At 42.7% G+C, this 21,418-nt stretch overlaps 1 protein-coding gene across 1 annotated transcript in view; it reads left to right on the top strand.

The window, feature by feature from the left end:
- The first annotated feature begins 3,831 nt into the window (after positions 1 to 3,831).
- SRP68 (signal recognition particle 68) overlaps positions 3,832 to 21,418 on the top strand; it is a 29,824-nt gene continuing 12,237 nt past the window's right edge. The window contains exons 1-9 of the mRNA XM_024760967.1: positions 3,832 to 4,021; positions 5,592 to 5,658; positions 8,052 to 8,165; positions 11,118 to 11,313; positions 12,121 to 12,203; positions 12,448 to 12,557; positions 12,913 to 12,995; positions 14,582 to 14,722; positions 21,306 to 21,404. Coding sequence (XP_024616735.1) covers positions 3,862 to 4,021; positions 5,592 to 5,658; positions 8,052 to 8,165; positions 11,118 to 11,313; positions 12,121 to 12,203; positions 12,448 to 12,557; positions 12,913 to 12,995; positions 14,582 to 14,722; positions 21,306 to 21,404 — 1,053 coding nt within the window. The 5' untranslated portion in view covers positions 3,832 to 3,861. The remainder of the gene's footprint in view (positions 4,022 to 5,591; positions 5,659 to 8,051; positions 8,166 to 11,117; positions 11,314 to 12,120; positions 12,204 to 12,447; positions 12,558 to 12,912; positions 12,996 to 14,581; positions 14,723 to 21,305; positions 21,405 to 21,418) is intronic.

Genomic DNA, 21,418 nt, shown 5'->3' with positions numbered 1-21,418 from the left:
GTCTGTTCCCCGGCCCTCCGGCGTCGTCGGCGCGCTCCAGCCTCCGACTCCGGGCTGTGCCGGGCTGAGCAGCGAACCGACCTCCGGGACAGACGACGGAGTGGTGGAGGGACCGCCTGCCGGGAGCGCTCGCCCGCTACCCCGTGCGCCTCGGCACTTCCCTGCAGCCTGGCGGGCGCGCCAGACCTCCTGGGGCAGGCTGGGGGGCGTCCTCGAGAGAGTTCCAGGTGGCCCCTAAAGCGTGGGGTGGGAGTGATGAAGGGCGGAGGCGGATGGGAGTGCTGCCGTTTTCCAGAACTGCAGAGTGGGACGGCCCTGCCGTGTGCCCCACGCCTCTTCCCACTTCTAATTCCCAGGAACAGCGGTGGGGATGGTGGAAGGATTTCATTCTCTTCTCTCCCTCACTGAGCGTCTCCCCCTCCAATTCAGTCCGGTAAAAATTTATTGGGCATCTGCTGTGTGTCAGGCTCTGTTCCTGGCGCCGTGGCTCGGTTTCCTCAATATTACAATATGGGCTAATAACGCCTTCTTAGAGGGCTCTGGTGAGAATGGAATGAGGTGTGTGAGAGACCTGAGGCCAGTTGGTAGAATCTGGAAGAATCCAACTCTTCTTCTTTTTCTCCTTACCCTATTCAGATATCCAACAAGGGGAAACTTAAAGGAAATACAAAACAGCAGAGGACCATGCATCAGGAGCACTTTCCTAGATAGCCAGGAGGGTGTTTAGGTTGCAAAAAAACCACTTAAATATTTGTTTCTGATTTTGACATACTAGGCATCAAACTTCCGTGACCCAGAATCATCACTGTTTCTATATAATTTTAAAACTGGGTTTGAACATCACTACCTTCTGTAGCTTGACCTCTGCTTCTCCTTTCCTTGCCCTGTTCCTTGAGTCCTAGTCAAAAACATTCTTTTTCCACTTTCCCCTCCAGGATCTCAGCCTCAGGAGCCCAGCTACCTGCTCCTTTTGGTAAGGAAACCTTATTCACAGCTCTGCCCTGCCTGCTTATTCACTGAATAGGAAGATAATAACCATTCATGTCTCTGAGATGCTTGCCATTCATTTATTGAACACACATTTATAAAGCACCTACTCCTTTCCAGGCACTGTTCTAGGTCCTTGGGATTTACCAGTGAGCTCTACAAAGATCAAGGCCCTTCATGAGCTTCCTTTCTAGCAGGGAAGAGACAAATATAACACTCAAGTTATTAATCCATTACAAGGTAAGTACTTGCAGGAAAAGTAAATCACGGTGAGGGATTTGGGAGTACTGGAGTGGTGGTGATGGTGCAATTTTAAATGGGGTGGTCAAGCAGACCTCATTAGGAAGGTGACATTTGAGCAAAGAGTTGAAGGAGCTAGCCTATCAGATAGACAAGGGAAGTGCATTCCAGATAGAACAGCCAGTGCAAAGGCCCTAAAGCAGGAGTGTGCCCGTGTCCCTAAGCAAGGAGGGTGGTATGGCTTGAGCTGAATGAACAAGAAGGAGATTGGCACGAGAGAAGGTGAGAGGCATAGCATGTAGGACTTTTTTCCATTGCAAGGAAGTCTTCTAGTCTGACTAAAAAGAGGAGCCATTGCAGACTTTTGACTAGAGGACTAACATCATCTGACTTGCTTTTTTAAAAAAAGCTTTATTGAAATATAATGCACATACCATACAATTTACCCACATAAAATGTTCATTTGTTTCTTAGTATATTCACAGAGTTATGCAACCATCACCACAATCAATTTTAGGATGTTTTTGTTCCTGCCTCCCACCCCTAGCCCTACACAACCACTCTTTGTCTCTGTAGATTTGCCTATTCTGGACATTTTATATAAATGGAATCATACAATATGTGGCCTTCTGTGTATACCTTCTTTCACTTAGCCTAATGATTTCAAGATTCATCGACAATGTAGCATGTATCAGTACTTCATTCCTTTTTATGGAATTCATCGACAATGTTGACGCACAGGCTCAGCGGCCATGGCTCATGGGCCCAGCCGCTCCGCGGCATGTGGGATCTTCCCGGACCGAGGCACGAACCCATGTCCCCTGCATCGGCAGACGGACTCTCAACCACTGCGCCACCAGGGAAGCCCGGAGACTTACTTTTTTAAAAATTATTTTTAATTTTTGGTAAAATATACAAAACACAGTTTGCCACCTTAAACATTTTAAGTGTATAGTTCAGTAGTGTTAAGTATATTCACATGGGTGTGCAACCAATCTTGAGAACTTTTTGATCTTGCAAAACTGACAGCCTATACCCATTAAACAATAACTCTCCATTTCCCCTGCCTTTAGCCCCCAGCAACCAATCATTCTACTTTCTATGAATTTGACTACACTAGATACCTTATATTAGTGGAATCATACCATATCTTTTCATAACTGGCTTACTTAGCACAATATTTCCAAGCTTCAATCATGTTGTAGCATGTGTCAGAATTTCCTTCCCTTTTAAGGCTGAATAATATTCCATTGTATGGACAGACCATATTTTGCTCATCCCTGAGGGCCGCTGGGTTGCTTCCATCTCTTGGCTATTGTGAATAATGTTACTATAAACGTGGGTGTGCAAATAACTCTTCAAGACCCTGCTTTCAATCCTTTGGATATATACCCAGAATGAAATTGCTGGATCATATGGCAATTCTTTTGTCTTCCACTGTGGATGTACCATTTTATATTTGCACCAAAAGTGCACCAAGGTTACAACTTCTCCACATCCTCGCCAATACATGTTATTTTCTGTTATTATTATCCTTTTAATAGTAGCCACCTTAATGGGTGTGAGGTGATCACTCATTGTGGTTTTTTTTTTTTTTTTGCGGTACACGGGCCTCTCACTGCTGTGGCCTCTCCTGCTGCCGAGCACAGGCTCCAGACGCACAGGCTCAGCGGCCATGGCTCACGGGCCCAGCCACTCCGCGGCATGTGGGATCTTCCCGGACCGGGGCACGAACCCGTGTCCCCTGCATCGGCAGGCGGACTCTCAACCACTGCGCCACCAGGGAGGCCCACTCATTGTGGTTTTGATTTGCATTTCCCTAATGATTAGTGCAGACTTACTTTAAAAATGCACCATTTAATTTAGTCTTCATAACCACCCTAATTGGTTATCCCCATTCACAGATGAGGGAAAAGGTTTAGAGGGAGATTATTTGCCCAACATCTCCCAACCAGTAATGGCAGAGGCAGAATTGGAGCTGCAGAGATCAGACTCCAGAGCTCGCAGTGCCATATTGCAGAGGAAAGATTGATGGTATCCCTCGCTTCAGCACTTCTCACTCCGCGGACTGCTCGACCGGAAGTCCAGGGAAAGGCACCGATCCCCATCCATTAGGGAAAGTCCCTGCACTATGGTCGGCTCCAAAGGAAAGCGCAGACAGAGGCGGTTCCTCCCAGGCGTGGTGTTTCGTTGCGTAGGGTGGGAACCCCATCTCCGGAGCCCCCGGGGAGGTAGACACTCCGAAATCCAAAGGTCTTAGCCAACTGCACCCGCTCTCTGTGCGCGGGACGTGAGCCGGATCCCCTGTGCAGGGATGCAGGAGGTGTGGGAGGGGGACATCTCCGGATCCTCCACCCTTGGTGGATGGGAAGTAGGATTGCCCCCAGCAGACCTCCGCAGTTACGGCGTCCGCGAGCTTCCAGGCCCTCAGCATAGGCCACCACCGTTTGAGACCCGGAAGCCTAGTCCACGCGCAGGCACACTCCAACAAGTGGCCGCTGCCTGCGGGCAGGCACGTCGGCGGCGGAGTCTGCCGGTATCCCGTCAGCCCGTCCGAGCCGGCTCCGCTCTCTCTCTCTCTCCCCGGTCGTCCCGCCTTCTCTATCCCGTCCTGCTCTGCGGCGCAGGGGCAAGATGGCTGCTGAGAAACAGGTTCCTGCAGGCGGCGGTGGTAGCAGCAGCGGCGGTAGCGGTGGTGGACGCGGTGCCGGAGGAGAGGAAAATAAGGAAAACGAACGGCCTTCAGCTGGATCGAAGGCAAACAAAGAATTCGGAGATAGCCTGAGTTTGGAGAGTATCCTACAGTAATCGGGCCTAACTCGCAATGACTACGTGTCGAGCTGGCGGGCCGGGGGCGGGAGAGGCGGCGGGTTGCGGCACGACGTGGGCAGGAGAGGCCGAAGGTTGCAGTTTCTCTCGCTTCTACTTTTTGGCACTTACGAGTTTCAGGGTCTGGTTTTCGACTGGCCTTTCCTCGCGTCTTCTTTGTCTTCCAGTCTGGGGAACGTCCTCTTCTTTCAAGCGGCACCGGAATATTGGGCAGTTTTCTTCAGTTTCCCCGCAGTTGCCCAGTTGGAGGGCTGGTGATGGGGCTGACACTGGCCACTCTGGTGAACTACTGCCTTGGCAACTGGGGCCACTGAACTGGGGAGTGGAAACTGCAGTCTTGACCTTTTGGCCTAATACTTCTGTCTGACAACTGTCGGGGAATGGATAATAAAAATTACAGTTTGATGCTTTGGAAATGGAGGCAAAAGTTACGTGTTGTAAGGGAAAGCTTATTGCCCATTTTGAATATAAATCATTGTAGGTTAACATTACTTGTATAGCTTTCTTAATAGGTCTGTAGACCTTTTATCTTGTTGAGAGTCATTCAGGTGAATCGGTTTCTAGTTTTCATCAGAGTGTACCACAATTGAGTGTTGATGACATTAGTTTGTGGCTTTTTGAAATGAATAAGTAGTGGAGAAAATGTAGGTGAATTTCTGAAATAATACATTTAGCTTGACATCTTAATATAGTGAAGTTTTCAGGAGATTGAAGTTTTACTTTTTGAACTGGTGGTATCCTTTCAAATGGATGTTAGAATGCCTTGATTTTACTGCACAGCTTATATATGTTTGTCTCTTTTTAGTTACTGAAATAGCCCTTTTATTGTTCAGTGTTTTAAAATACATCTGTAAAGAAGCATTGAGGAAACTTTAAAAGAAAACTAAAATTGTAGACAAAGGTCGTTGGACATCCTGAAGCTTGGGACATAATCTTAAAATATTTTAAGGTTCTTAAAAAGGAGAGTTTGCTCAAGGCTTTTTTTTTTTTTTTTTTAAAGAAAAACTAGTATTTTAATGCAAACTGTGGTCTGGTTTGGTTGGCATGTGCTCACCATAGGCACATGCAGCATCACAGCTGTTAAGGAAAGTCAGATTTGGCAGATGTAGGAGGTTATGCAAATAGAGGAGTAGTACACGTCATTTATAACCTGAATCTGCTAAAATGAGTAAAACATTGGGTCCAGGTGTAAATCACTGGGAACCACCCCAGATGTAGTCAGTATTTAGAATCCAGCAGCTTTAGGTGTTGGGTCTCATTAATCCTCAATGGCTAATGATGCCCTCCTTTTTTAGTTTGAAAGTAGTAACAGTTCAGGCAGTCAACTTTTCTACATGCTTAGCCCTGGTCCTGTCCTACTATAAGAGAGCTATTGAAAATGCTTACCAGAGATTTCACTAATGTACTAAGTATTTCAGAAATGTTTAATGTGCTGTGATTTGATACAGATGTAGACCAATAGTACTAATATAGATGAATGTTTTGAGTTATTTGGATTCTTGGCACTGTAAGCTTTTCCTTAATCTTGGCTCTAGTTCTTCAGATTATTAAGGAATCCCAGCAGCAGCATGGTTTACGGCATGGAGATTTTCAGAGGTACAGGTTAGTATCATGTGCAAGATATGTACAAATCTCTGGAATTTTCAAATTTGGTTTGCTCTTTTACTATCCTACTCATTCTGCTGTAACAGAAAGTATACCTAGGAAGTCTAGTTCTTAACTTGTGTTGAATTCTCAGGAAGATACTTAACTTTCAAATTTAAAAGGAGCCAATCTTTTTATCCATTTTGTCTCACAGTATTGCAGATAACATTGGAGGCTTCTGCTGAAAATAATAGTTATGGTAATCTTTTTCTTTTTAAACTTAACTGTATTGTAGGATCTGGGTTACATTCCAGCTGTTGGCAATCACTGTTCTGATTTCCACTGTTATAGTTTTGCTTTTTTCAGAACATAGCCTTTTGTGTCTAGATTCTCTCACCTAATAGATACTGCTCAGTAGTATTCCATTGCAGGGATGAATCGCAGTCTGCTTTTGTTCCCCAATTGAATGGCTACTGGTTGACTCCGATTTTTGTTTTTGCTTTTTCTAGTTATTATTAATTGTTTTCAATGTTACATTTTTAATTAGATTTTTTGGTGGTAAAATATTCATAACATAAAAATGACTTTGATGTGTACCTTTTAGTACGTTTTTATGTCTTTTAGTACATAAATATATTTGTATGTATGTGCCTACCAAGTAGTATTTTTGTTCTTCTAGTCTTTTTCTATGCATTTTTTTCATGTTTGCTCATATCGTATATACAACTTTGTTTTCCGCTTTTTTGCCTAACGTTATATGGTATGTATTTCTCCATGCCTATAAAAATGTTCCATACACGTGATTTTTATTAGTTGCATTATAACTCAATATATAGGCCTACCATAATTTATTTACCTATTCCCCCAAGTTGGTTATTTATATCGTAGCCAGTTTTGTAGGTTTAAAAACATCGTTCCCGTGAATCTCTGTTCATACCTTTTTGTATTTCTGATCATTTCTTCAGCATAGAGTAGTATAGAAATAGACGGTCAGTTCAGGGAGTATGAACATTTTTAAGGATCTTGATAAATGTATCCATATTGCCGGAAAATTTTTACCGATTTATATTTCTACTCATAATGTGTGAGTGTCCCATTTGATTTTTATGTGAAAGGGTAAGTGATAATTAAAGCATAATTATGAATCGAGGGAAAAGATCTAGTTCATAGATTCGGTCAGACTATTATTTCTTCTTTTTAATAACCTGTGCTCTGGTAGCTTTTTTATTTTAATAATTTATTTATTTATTTTTGGCTGTGTTGGGTCTTCGTTGCTGCACTCGGGCTTTCTCTGGTTGCAGCGAGCAGGGGCTACTCTGCATTGTGGTGCATGGGCTTCTCATTGCGGTGGCTTCTCTTGTTGCGGAGCACGGGCTCTAGTCACGCAGGCTTCAGTAGTTGCAGCATGTGGGCTCAGGGCTCTAGAGTGCAGGCTCAGTGGTTGTGGTGCACGGGCTTCGTTGCCCCGCGGCATGTGGGATCTTCCCGGACCAGGGCTCGAACCCGTGTGCCCTGAATTGGGAGGCGGATTCTTAACCACTGCGCCACCAGGGAAGTCCGCTCTGGTAGCTTTAAGACTGAGATTTTGAAGTACCATTTAATATCATTTTGCATTGTAAATTTTATGCTATATTATTTGATTAAGGGTGGTAAAATTTTACATGTACTTTTACACAATTTAGTCAAAATACATTTATTGCACGTCTATATGTTAGGCACTGTGCTATGACATTGGGGGAAACTTGAAAATAAAATCATCTTTGCACTAAAGGAGTTTATGTTAGTGAGATAGACATATTAAGAACATAATATAATGCCCTCATATCGTAGTAGAAGTAAGAATAAAAAGTTGCATGAGTACAGAAGAGAGAGGCTTGGCATAGAGGTGATGTTTATAGTTTTCTTATTGATATCCTAATTAACCTCCTCATTTTTCTTCAAATATGCTTGCAGTTTCTTTCTCCACGTCTTCATTGTCATCACAGTCTCCCTCAGGATGCCCCTTCTTCCCTTTTACATCCATCAGAATCCTACTCATTCTTTGGAAACCCACCATAAGTCCACCCCAGCAAAGTGGGTTAACAAGAAGAGAATGATTACTTGTGTCCTATACATTCAATTTGACATTGGCCTTGTTTTTTAATGGTTGCCATTCTATCTGCATGATTCTCTCCAACTAGAGTACGGGTTCTTTGAGAATGGGTACTGTGTCCTTGTCTCTTCATGTTTTCTGTGATACCAGTCATATTGCTTGCAAGTTTCCATTCAGTAAATGTTTACAAGAGGATGGTGGTATCTGTAGCAACCATAAGTAGCAATACCCCGAACTTTTGACCTTACCTTATTGTAGAATTTACTATTGAAAGTATTATCAGCTTGGCCGAATGATTTTTGGTTGTGGTTTCCTACAGAGGCTACTGTTCCCGTAGACAAAGACGTCTTCGGAAAACACTCAACTTCAAGATGGGGAACAGACACAAATTCACAGGGAAAAAAGTAACTGAAGATCTTCTGACTGATAACAGGTATTGACTGCTCAGTGCTAAGTGCTGAATGCATCTTGCTAATACATTTATTGAACAATTACAGCGTGACAGGTGTTGTGTCAGACTCTTAGTTATTTCACGTGATCCTGTGGGATAGACATCTTTACTACTCCTGTGTTATAAAATGAGGAGACTGAGCCTCAGAGAGACTCTCTAACTTGTTCAGGAGCTGTGGTAGAATGGCAAATGTTGAAGTCAGCGATTAGACTCTAACTGGTTATTAGGTAAGGTTTCTAGAACGCAAATCTCAATGTCTGAGTACTTACTTAAATCATTATGTCTTAAGCGAAATCTGGCCATGTGTGAATTATTACAGAAGAGTTTTGTATTTCAATGCTCAATGCATTCATGCTTAACATGGCAGGATTACTCTATGAAAGCAATATGTATTAAAAGTCTATGGGTCAGTTCCTCAGACTTTGACCTGTGAGCCAAAATGGTCTTCCTGCCACCTGTTTATTGTAAATAAAGTTGGAACACAGCCACACCATTTATTTAGATATGCTTACAGCTGCTTTTGTGCTACAGTAGCAGAGTAGTTGTGACAGAGACCATAGGGCCTATAAAGCCTAAAATACTTACTGTTGGGCCCTTTATGAAAAAAGTTTGCTGCCCCCTGGTCCGGTATGTGGCCAGAACTGAGTTAGACACCGTATTGGATGTAGAAGAGTTGGGGAGGCATAGTTATTGAACCTCATTGACTCTGATATTGTTGAGAGATATTGTTTGAGTACAGAACAGGGAACACTACAAGATAGCAAAACTGCTATATTGTGTGTAATTTACTCATAAGAATTCTGAAGTCTTGGAAGGGAGAAGTTAGTTTGGGGGTTCTTGATGGGGAAGCCAGGAAGCCTGCATGGAGGAGGCTGGACCTTTAAGGGTTTGTGAGAGGAAAAGACATTCTGTGTTCAGGGAAACAGCATGCCATGGTGTCTGCATGCAGTGTAGGAACTGTAATGCTCTGGGCAGTTGTTAGCTACTGCTCAGGCAGCGAGGAGGCTCGGAGCTTGGTGTATGAGACACGGTCAGAAAACTAGAGCGTGATGGGATGAAGCAGGATGGATTGATTAAGTCCGATGAGATCAAGTTAGGAAGAGTCTTATAACAGTGAGACCAGGCTAAGCTACAGTTAAAGGAAGATGAATCAAGGCAGTAGTTTAAAGAAAGATTCACCATAATAATAATAAAGTAGCTAACTTATATAGCAGTTAGTAAGTGCCAGGCTCTGGTCTAAGTGTGTTATATGTATCACTGCATGGGAGAGTGAAGCACAGAAAGGGTTAGTATTTTGCCCAAAGTCATACAGCTAGTGAGTGGTGGCACTGAGATTCCAATCCAAGCTCTTAACCACTTCAGTATACTGCCTCTCTTTGCACAGCGAAAGAAATCATCAACAAAATGAACAGGCAACCTATTAAATGGGAGAAGATACTTCCAAATGACATATCCGATGAGGGGTTAATATCCAAAATATATAAAGAACTCATATAACTCAATATCAAAAAAAACAATTCGATTAAAAAATGGGCAGAGGATCTGAATAGAAATTTTTCCAAGGAAGTTATATAGATGGCCATCAGGCACCTGAAAAGATGCTCCACATCACTAGTTGTCAGGGAAATGCAAATCAGAACCACGATGAGATATCACCTCGCACCTGTCGGAATAGCTGTTATCAAAAAGACAAGAAATAACAAGTGTTGGTGAGGATGTGGAGAGAAGGGAACCCTCGTGCACTGTTGGTGGGAGTGTAAATTGGTGCGGTCACTATGGAAAACAGTACAGAGGTTCCTCCGAAAATTAAAAATAGAACTGTATGAGTCAGCAATTCCACTTCTGGGTATTTATCTGAAAAAAACTCCCAAAAACACGAATTAAAAAAGATATATGCACGCCAGTGTTTATTGTGTAGCATTGTTTACAATAGCTAAGATATGGAAGCAGCCTAAGTGTCCACTGATAGATAATAGATAAAGAAGGTTTTATATCTAAATCTATGTCTATATCTATATTTATATGTATATTTAAACCAGAGCTCAGAAACAAAAACAAGGGATGCCAACTTCATCTTTTAAAAGCAAGATCAGGTTACATATATGTGACTCAGCCATAAAAAAGAATGAAATCTTGCCATTTGCGACAACATGGATGGACATAGAGAGTATTATGCTAAGTGAAATTAGAGGAAGACAAATACTGTATGATCTCACTTATATGTGGAATCTAAAAAACAAATGAACAAACAAAAAGACTTGTAGAGAACAAGCTGGTGGCTGCCAGAGGGGAGAGAAGTGGGAAGGGGTGGGTGAAATAGGGGAAGGGGATTAAGAAGTACAGACTTCCAGTTATACAGTAGAGTCGCAGGGATATATAATGCACGACATAGGGAATATAGTCAATAATATAGGAACACCTTTGTATGGTGACTAGACTTCCTGTGGTGATCGTTTCGTAATATATAGAAATATCGGATCTCTGTGTGGTACACCTGAAACTAATATGATATTTTAAGTCAGCTATACTTCAATTTAAAAAAATACACACACACACATATATATGTATGTATACACTGCTTCTCAAGGACTTGCTTTCTAACTGAGTTGAGATGAAGGAGCTATGATTCAAAGATGAGGCCAGACTATGTGCCTAGACTGCCTCTATTTGTTAAATTTGGGAGGGGTAAGTCTGGGTTTGCCAAGTTTGAGGCAATAGCAGGCTTTTCAATGAGATGTGTCTGATAGGTGGTTAGAAACCTATCAGAGATGCTGATTTGGGAGCCATGGTTGATACTGAAGAGCAGCTCTGAGGAGGAAAGCAAGGCAGAGCATAGGGAAAAGTTGAGAGGCCAAAGATTGCACGTCAGAGAATATCTGAGTCTGGTGCTCCTGGCCTTTGCTGTTCAGTTGGCCCATTCTGTCTCTGGTTTAGATATTTGCTTCTGGTTCTGATGGATGCTGAGAGAGCCTGGAGCTATGCCATGCAGCTCAAACAGGAAGCCAACACTGAACCCCGAAAACGGTTCCACTTGTTATCTCGCCTACGCAAAGCTGTGAAGCATGCGGAGGAGTTGGAACGCTTGTGTGAGAGCAATCGTGTGGACGCCAAGACCAAGTTGGAGGCTCAGGTTAGTGTCTCAACATCAGTTTTGCTTTATTGTGGAGATTAGAGATGTAAACAGAACAGAGTTTCTTACATTATATGTTTGTAGTCAGGAGAGGAAAAAACTTAATCTTGCTTTTAAAAGGTGAAGTTGGCTCTTGTTTTTGTTTTTGAGCTCTTGGTTTTTAACAATTAGCTCTAACTTTTAAGAAAGCCCATGCTTCTTTTGATACGTGCATGGAGAACTTGTATCTGGGAAGTGCACAAAATAAGAACTTTTTTCTTAATGAATATTTGAAAAGAGATGAAAGATATTTCAACTTTTAATGCTTATGTTATAGCCCAGAAGCGGGTTGTTAAATAAAATGAAGGGAACAAATTTTCTTTATTTTGAAGTTCTTTCCTAGGAAGTAAAATGAATCATAAAATTACCTATGTATCACATTTTATTACTGAAATAAATTTTTTTCTTTTAGAATCAACCTGAATATCTCTGTATTCTTTTTTTTTTTTTTTTAATTTTTTTTTTTTTTTTTTTGGTGGGGGGTTACACGGGCCTCTCACTGTTTGGCCTCTCCCATCGCGGAGCACAGGCTCCGGACGCGCAGGCTCAGCGGCCATGGCTCACGGGCCCAGCCGCTTCGCGGCATGTGGGATCTTCCCGGACCGGGGCACGAACCGGCGTCCCCTGCATCGGCAGGCGGACTCTCAACCACTGCGCCACCAGGGCAGCCCTCTGTATTCTTGATATCAAAGTTCGAAGCAAGTAGAGGAGGTTGGGCTGTCTGGTTGTCGGGTGTTGAAGCAGTTTCTCTTTCCCGTCACCTTACAGGCTTACACAGCTTACCTCTCAGGAATGCTGCGGTTTGAACATCAAGAATGGAAAGCTGCCATTGAGGCTTTTAACAAATGCAAGTAAGTCCTCTGGTCCAAAGGCTGTGACCAGTTTTGATGATAGTCACATTCAAGCTGCAGATCAGCTAATGCTTGTTTCTGTGAAAGTTATTACAATTTCTTTCTTTTTTTCTTCTCTTTAGAAATGTTGATTCTTCTCTTTCAGCCTCAGAACATGCAAGTTCTGTTAGTTGGTCTGTGTTCCTTGTGAGTTTATTTTCTTAAAGTGAGGCTGCTGTGAGCCGTGATGTTTCTTTCCTCGCAGGACTATCTATGAGAAGCTGGCCAGCGCTTTCACAGAAGAGCAGGCTGTGCTGTACAACCAGCGAGTGGAGGAGATCTCGCCCAACATCCGCTACTGTGCATATAACATTGGTGAGCGGGCTGCATGGGGTATCGACAGGTGGCTTGGTGGTAGTTCATCTCAGAGAGCCTGGAGAATTTCTTTAACATTCTTCCCTTTCCCTTGCTTCCATATTTGGTGTGGGTTTTGGTTGATGAAAAAAGTAGACTTGTCGGAGTTAGCCCTGCTCGAAATCCGGAAGGGAATTCCATTGCTTCAGTTTTGGCCCTGCCATCTTCTTTACTCACCAAGAGCTTTGTGAAAGGACTTGGGAGGCCTTGAAACGTGCTTATGGAGGGAGAAGAGCTTGGAGTTGAATCTAGTGGTTCTTGAGGGAACACCCAACTCCCTCGAGGATTTTCCACTCACTATCTCTCTTTTTCTCAGGGGACCAGTCAGCTATCAATGAACTCATGCAGATGAGATTGAGGTCTGGGGGCACTGAGGGTCTCCTGGCTGAAAAATTGGAGGTAATCTAGTATGCACATTTTTGTGAAAAGTCTTTGGTTTGAAAAAAGTCCAGTAAAAGAAGTAATCCATAATCCCATCATCCGAGGATAATTGCTGTCAATATATGCATATTTATATCTATTTTTAGCAAAAACTATTTTGCCTTAATATTTTAAAGTGTTCAACTTTCTTAAGAATTTGGTACTCATAGAAAAAGTAGGAAATATAAAAGACTGGGAACGATTGGGGGGAAATAAATAGAATATTTAGGGGCTTCCTTTGTGGTGCAGTGGTTGAGAATCTGCCTGCCAGTGCAGGGGACATGGGTTCGAGCCCTGGTCTGGGATGATCCCACATGCTGCGGAGCAACTAAGCCTGTGTGCCATAACTGCTGAGCCTGTGCTCTGGAGCCCGCGTGCCGCAGCTGCTGAGGCCCACGCACCTAGAGCCCGTGCTCCGCAACAAGAGAAGCCATTGCAATGAGAAGCCTGTGCACCACAATGAACAGTAGCCCCTGCTCGCCACCACAGCAACAAAGACCCAACACAGACAAAAATAAAAAATAAAATAAATTAATTAAAAAAAAAAAAGAATCATGTGGGTTACCACCCAGAGGTAACCACTGTTAATGATATGATGAATATCTTGCAAACTTTTTTAAAAATTTTATTTATTTATTTATTTATGGCTGCTTTGGGTCTTCACTACTGTATGCGGGCTTTCTCTAGTTGTGGTGAGCAGAGGCTACTCTTCACTAGTGCGCAGGCTTCTCACTGCAGTGGCTTCTCTGGTTGCGGAGCTCGGGCTCTAGTCGTGCTGGCTTCAGTAGTTGTGGCTCGTGGGCTCTAGAGCACAGGCTCAGTAGTTGTGGGGCACGGGCTTAGTTGCTCTGCAGCATGTGGGATCTTCCCGGACTAGGGCTCGAACCTGTGTCCCCTGCATTGGCAGGCAGATTCTTAACCACTGCTCCACCAGGGAAGTCCTGCAAACTTGTATATGTAGAGGAAAAGGCATATGTTTTAAAAATAGAATCTCAGCATACACCGTTTAGTAACGTGCTTCGTAAATTTAATGTCTCGTGTATTTTTTCCACTTCAGTAAATACATTTCCATGCATCTTTTGATGACCGCATGGTATTCCATTGTGGTACATGTTTTATTTGACCACTCATTATTGTTGATTGTTTAAAGTGGTAACTGGTATTACCATGAATATCTGTGTCCCCAGTTTTTGTATACATTCTTAGTTATTTCTTTAGGATAAATTTGTAAAAGTGCAATTGAATGTTTTGGAAGCTTTTGATACATATTGACAAATACTTTTAGTAAGTTTCTACTAATTTACATTTCTGCTTGCGTTGCTTTTCTCCTTACACTCTTGCCAAAACTTAGTGTTGCTCGTTAACCTTCTGTCGTGTCCTTTTAATATTGGAGTTTCTATAAGCTAAGAAATATGCCAGGGAGGAATTTAAATACAAATTTGTATATACTCTATAAGCTGTGATATGTTAGTTTTAGAAAGAGACAAATGATAGTTTCTGCTAATTTTCACCTTGATCACTCATATCCACAGTTAAAGCTTTAACTTTTTAAAACTACCTTCCAGGCCTTGATCACTCAGACTCGAGCCAAGCAGGCAGCCACCATGAGTGAAGTGGAATGGAGAGGCAGAACGGTCCCGGTGAAGATCGACAAAGTGAGGATCTTTTTACTGGGATTGGCCGACAATGAGTCAGCCATCGCCCAGGTAAGGAGCAAGGACCTATTCTGTTCTCTTCTGTGTGTGTCTGGAGGTTTTCCTCGTGTGTTTAACATGTAGTGTTTTGTTGCTGCTTGGGATTTGGTAACAGTCTCAAGATGTACCCTCTTGAATAAAATTATTTTGAAAGCTGAGTTTATCAAGGAGTTCTTATGCTTGGAGGGCAAAGAAATTGACAGTGACAGCCTTCAGTAAAAATGGGAGCAACAAGGGTCTGCTTAAAGTCAGGGGTTACATTCGGCCCAGCAGGTGGTGCAGCAGCATGACTGTTATGTCCCTTGTGTCTGTCTGACCTCTTGTCCTAGCCTTCTAGCCCTAAAGGGCCACCTCTTGTTCCTGGGCCTTTTAAAGACAGCTAAACCAGAACATCTTGTTTTATGTGTGGTACATATGCAGTATTCATGCAAAGCCATACTACCTGATGCCCCTGCTGAGATAATTCTTACCTGTTTGTGGGTGTGCACAGCCAAGTGAGTTCCAAAAGATGAGACATCCTGGTGATCTTGGTTTGTATGAAGTAGGCAGTGATTGAGGCATTTTTTTAGAGCTCCTTCTCCATATTAGGTGAAGAACGTCTGAGAAAAAACCAGGCTGCTCCCTGTGTCTCCAGCCTCAGCAGGGACAGTGGCATTTCGTGAGACTTCGCAGCAAGCTCCTGCGCCCGGAGTGATATTTGTATGAGGTGCTTGCTTAGTTGCGCTGATGAGTTGTCTTAAGCATCCAGACCTTTCAGTGACTTGCTCCAAAATGGCTCCTCTGGGTTGGGGACAGCTTTCAACGACTGAAGGATTTCTTTGTGCCTTTTGTCTGTATTACATATTGCCCCTTATTTACCCTTTATTGCCTTGAAAGACAGAAGACTAGAACAATACCAGAAAGTTGAGTTTTCATTAATCTAAAAGACTAAACTTTTTCGGAGAACATTTCATTGGCATTTAGGGTGTAGAGGTCTCTCTTCTGGACCAGGGCTGATAGCAACCATTTAGATTATGCAGCTGCGTTAACTCTTGTTCTAAAGCGGTACATGCTGGGAGAAAAGAACTGCTACAGTTCTGTGCCAGGTATCAGGCAGTGACAGTGGGGCAGAAATTCTGGATAGAATAGGGGGCAAGGGAGGTCAGTAGGGGCAAATAAAATAGGGACTCCTTAGGAATGGGGCCACAGACATACATCAGACAAAGGACAAGAAAAGATAACATTTATTAAGTAACTTTAAAAAGTTGTTCATGCTTAACATTTAGAAAATATAAATTTTTAAAAATTTTTCTTTATTTATTTTGGCTGTGCCGTGTCTTAGTTGTGGCATGCAGGATCTTTAGTTGCATCATGTGGACTTCTTAGTTGCGGCATGTGGGATCTAGTTCCCCAACCAGGGATTGAACCCGGGCCCCCTGCATTGGGAGCGTGGAGTCTTACCCACTGGACCACCATGGGAGTCCCAAAATATAGATGTTTTTAAGAAATCAACCTTTAAGAAAACAACCTGTGATGAGGTGACTGACCATGGCTTTCTCTAGTTGCAGCGAGCAGGGTCTACTCTTTGTTGCAGTGCACCGGCTTCTCATAGTGGTGGCTTCTCTTGCAGAGCACAGGCCCTAGAGTGTGCGGGCTTCAGTAGTTGTGTCATGCAGGCTCTGTAGAGTGCAGTCGGCAGGCGGACTCTCAACCACTGCGCCACCAGGGAAGCCCCTGTATGAGTTTTTAATTGTTATCCTGCAAGATACAGTGGTGTGTTTGAGGAGTGTATGAAATCAAAGGGTTGGAAAGAACCATATAGGGATAGTTTCAAATCTTTAAAGGCTGAAGCAGGAAGAATATTTGAAGCCTGTTAACGTAGTGAATTACATTGATTAATTTTCAGTGTTTAAGCCAACCTTGAGTATCTGGGATAACCCACTTGGTTGTAATATGTTGTACTTTTTATTTATACGTTGCTGGATTTGGTTTGTTAATACTTTAAGAATTTTGCATCTGTTTTCATGAGAAAGAGTGGTCTATGATTTTCTTGTTTTGTATGTAATGTCTTTTTTAGGGTTGGTGTCAGGGTTATACATACCTAATAAAACAAATTTGGAGATGTTCCCTTTTTCTCTTTTTATGAAAGAGTATGTAACACTGGTATTTTTTTTTTTCCTTAAATGTTTGTTATAATTCACCAGTGATACCATTGGTCCTGGAGTTTTCTTTGTGGGAAGGTTTTTAAAATTTGGTTTTGCTTGTTTTAAACAAATATTATTCCTTTACAAGTTGTAGGGCTATTCGGATTTCCTGTTTCATCTCGTGTCAGTTTGGATTTTGTTTTTTTAAAGGAATTTATTAATTTCATGTAAATTGTTGATTTTACTGACATAGAGTTTACAATATTCCGTCATCATTTTAATGTTTGTAGAATCTTTTAAGTGCCTGGTTAATGTGCCTGTTGTGGTGAACACAGTTATCTGTGGTTTTTTTTTTTTTTTTTTTTTTTTTGTGGTACGCGGGCCCACTCACCCCTGTGGCCCCTCCCACTGCGCAGCACCGGCTCCGGACGCGCAGGCTCAGCAGCCATGGCTCACGGGCCCAGCCGCTCCGCGGCATGTGGGATCTTCCCAGACCGGGGCACGAACCCGTGTCCCCTGCATGGGCAGGTGGACTCTCAACCACTGCGCCACCAGGGAAGCCCTATCTGTGGTTTTTAAGCATCTTACAGTACATTAGGATCACTTGAGTATCAGGGACCTTTAAATTGTTTGGTAGGTCAAACAAAATGTGTATTAATTCCAGGAATCCCATTAAGGTTTTAACATTAAAATGGGGTGCGGGGGAATGGATTGGGAGATTAGGATTGACATATATACACTATTGATACTATGTATAAAATAGTTAACTAGTGAGAACCTACTGTATAGCACAGGGAACTCTATTCAGTGCTCTGTGGTGACCTAAATGGGAAGGAAATCCAAAAAAGAGGGGATATATGTATACGTATAGCTGTTTCACTTTGCTGTACAGTAGAAACTAACACAACATTATAAAGCAACTATACTCCAATAAAAATTAAAAAAAAAAAACATTAGAAACAGTTGCATGCTATATCACACATATACCACCAGGTCAAGCCAGTAAATAAAGTAATTTAAGTGCAGTGTCAAAGTTTAGTTGGATCCTGAGATGTCAGGTCTAGCACGGTGGCTGATTAAATGTGTATTGAATTGAATGAACCGTGGGTTATTAAATGTGGGAAATGCCCTTTGGCCATTTGAGGCTAATCTCCAGCAGAACTACTTGCTCCTTGGTGCCACTGTCAGATGATTTGCCTGTTCTCCTTATTGTATCGAGTTGTTCTCTGCCCTGGAAACCAAGCACTCTGCCTGAGAGAGACAGGGCTTTTCACTGCAGTGTTTTGTAACCTGGTTGATGTTGGTGTTTGCCACCCTCTGGGAACTGGAATTCAGGAATTTGGTAGCCCCAGCTTCTTGCTTGCTTGTAGAGGTTTTTATGACGTTTAAACACTAAAACTGCAGTTTACTGAAAAGCGTGCAAGGAAGAAATAATTCAGGGAGATCATATTAAACTGCAAAAACTGGAGCTGAGGCTTAGTCAGCTGCCAAACTCCAGCTGCAGGATCCTTCCTTTCTCTAGCCAAGCTTTAGGATCTCATGTCTTTAATATTGTCTTACTTTATAATTTATTTCTGTTCTGCTTTGTTAGTCCTTGGTCCTACCTGAATTGTCACTGGTGGTGATTTGAGGGCATAAGGCAGCTCTTGGGTGGGGTGGGGGGTGGGCAGCTTTAAAGTCTCTGCAGGTTTCATGATTCTTATCCTCAGGCTATGGCTCATGTTTTAATGTTTGACTGGAAGGGAGATCATTTCCCCTTTTCTCTAAAAAAAAAAAAATCTATTTTTAAGTGAGGTTTGTATCCTCTGCTACTCAAGTCCCATGTGTTTTTCACTAGACCTCACTGGGCTGAGCGAGGCTTGGTTCCCATCCCCTTGGTTCTCCTGCGAGTCTGGTGGAGAATGTGGTCAGACTCGCCTTGTTGTCTCTTAGTCACACCACCACCTTCTGGCAATATTTGTAGACAAGCGAAAACCATCTGGGAGCTCTGTTTTAAAGAGCTGGGGGTCTCTACCTCAGGACACAAGCAGCTGGTTTTAGTCAGCGTTGAGACGTGGTTTGAGGCTGTGGAAAAGCACATCCGAGGGTGTTTGAAGTTTTATAAAAATTGATCTTGAGTTTGTTTATTAGGACTGAGTAACACATTACTTCTGGGCTTCAGGTTTCTCTCTGTCATAGGCACACCTGGGAAAGGTCCAGGCAGACCACAGATTCTCATGCAGGGGGTTTGCCCCTGTGTTCAGGAGCACATTCTTGTTGGTTCAGTGGCAAACTTGAGACATAAGCATGTGGATTCTGAGGGACCCTCCCTCTGCATAGGCATAGAGAGGTGTTTCTTGTTCCACTGCCCCTTCAGGATTATCTTAGCCTCCAAGATAGGTTTATGGAATAAGCGGGTAAGTAGCAAGATACGTTTCAGGCTTCCTGTTTGGAGACGTTCTGTCCAGCCCGGGAGAACCGTGAGAAGTTCTGCTCCGGAGATCAGTGGTCTGCACGTCACTGTGCAGTGCAGCTGCCATTAGGAAAACACAATTGACTGAAGTGCTCCTCTTCAGATAGGCTTTTTCCTTCATTGCGGTTTAAGACTTTTGTAAGATTCCCAATGGATCTTAGAATTTTCTGGAAGCAGAGGGAGAATTTGCTTATGTTCAGTACCTGGATGCAGAGGTTTCCTTACTCAAGGGAACGAAGGTAATGCATGGCATTAAAGAGGTTTAGCATTTTAGACATCATTTTAATTTTTTTATTTGAGCCATTCCCTCCCTGTAGGAAAGGAGACAGATCCTGTGTAGCTGGTAAAACCAAATTTACTCTTTTCTTACTTATACACCCATTGCCCTGACTGCCGAACCCCACCCATCTTAAAAGGGTGTCGGTGGCCTGTTTGCCGGATTGCGTGGTATCAAACTGATGCTGGAGTTTATCCGGCCTGCTCACGACGTGGCTCTGGTATGCGTGTGGTTAGTGCCAGGTCTGTTCGCATATCTTATTCTACGGCTGCTCTGTTACACAGGATCTGTACTTTGAAAAATTTGGCCAGTTTGATTAAATGATTATAAAGAATCTTGCTAACTTGAGATGCTTAATTAACAGTGTTTCGCGTGAGTGTGTTTCTCCAGAGCTGGGCTGTACTGTCCAGTATGTGGCCACTTGAACACATACAGCTATTTAAATTAATTAAAACTTCAGGTTGCTCAGCAGCCGCGTGCAGCTAACGATGACCACAGTGACAGTGCAGGTACCTCATTATCGCAGAAAGTTCTAGAGGACGGCACTGCTCTAGGCTTCAGTGAGTTAATGGTGGCTGTGTTTGCCTTTATAAGTGTGTAGAATAGCTGTGCCCCTGATTTGTTCCTAAGTTACTGAACAACAGGAAAGTCAAGTAACTTATAAATAGAAAAGTATGTTCAATTTATGTTGGGTAATTTACAAGGAAGTTTTTTCCCACGCTGGAAACTAGGAAAAACATAAGCGTTCTTAAGAGAAGAAAAGGTTTTTCTTTAAGCCACTCCCAGCCATCTCTTAAAGGAGTGGGTGGTACCAGGTTTTCTTTGGGGCTTGCTTGGAGGTCAGTTGAGTGTCAAGAGATCAGACTGGATGATAGTTTCTGTGGAAAGTCAAACATAATCATGAGAATGTTGATGTTCTAATGTCAGAGTGCATCTGCAAGTAACACAAGTTCATTTGCTTTTTGTTCATTCCCACCTGCTCAGTCAGATTCTTTAGAATGATAATGTGGTTTGGCAGGTATTCAGTTAATGAATCACTTTTTGCCTTATCCCAGCCGGCTGGCAGAGGGTTGACACCCTATGCTTTGTCAACCTCATCTGCCCTAAAAATGTTCTCAGCATAGCTGTGTGGAATATCTGAGGGCAGAATTTCTGTGATGAGGAGAACCTCATATGGCGTTTAGGAGCAATATGTTTCTGATTGGGTATTGATTAGTAATGCTACTCACCTGCTTGGACTTAAAAGAAATCCAGTATGTGCAAGTCCATTGGGTTACATTTGCAAGGAAAAGAAGCTTCTGCCGTGCTGAGCCTCAGTATGAGGTAGCAGTGCCCCAAATCTAGTCCATAAGGCCCCTCTAGGGAAGCCAGGTGCAGGTCGGGAGCAGAGGTAGAAGAGTTGGAGGAGAATAGTAGAAAGTTCTATGATAGAGGAAACATTAAAGCATCTGTTGCCTGACAGTTTAGATCAGTTATACAGATACTTTTTCAGTATGTTCACTTTATATTTTTATATATATATATTTCTCATTTCCATACAAATAAAGACTAAAACCATAAGAAAAATCATATATAATAGAGAATATTAACAGTTGAAATGATCTCCGATTCAGGCCATTTTTTGGTTGATGTGTGTATTTGTGTTTAATGGGAGGAATCAAAGCGATGTTATGCCCTCCTCCCATCAGAGTGCTATGTCTTACTCAAAAGAAAATCTTTTTACTGCCTTCTGCCTTTGTTTAGGCTGAAAGTGAAGAAACCAAGGAGCGTCTGTTTGAATCCATGCTCAGTGAGTGTCGGGACGCCATCCAGGCCGTTCGGGAAGAGCTCAAGCCAGATCAGGTAGGACTCTCAGC

Source organism: Neophocaena asiaeorientalis, unplaced genomic scaffold, assembly GCF_003031525.2.
Source record: "Neophocaena asiaeorientalis asiaeorientalis breed wild unplaced genomic scaffold, Neophocaena_asiaeorientalis_V1.1 scaffold30, whole genome shotgun sequence".
In the NCBI taxonomy this organism is placed as follows: Eukaryota; Metazoa; Chordata; class Mammalia; order Artiodactyla; family Phocoenidae; genus Neophocaena; species Neophocaena asiaeorientalis.
Note: the sequence above shows the minus strand (reverse complement) of the source record. Positions and strands in the feature narration are given on the sequence as shown.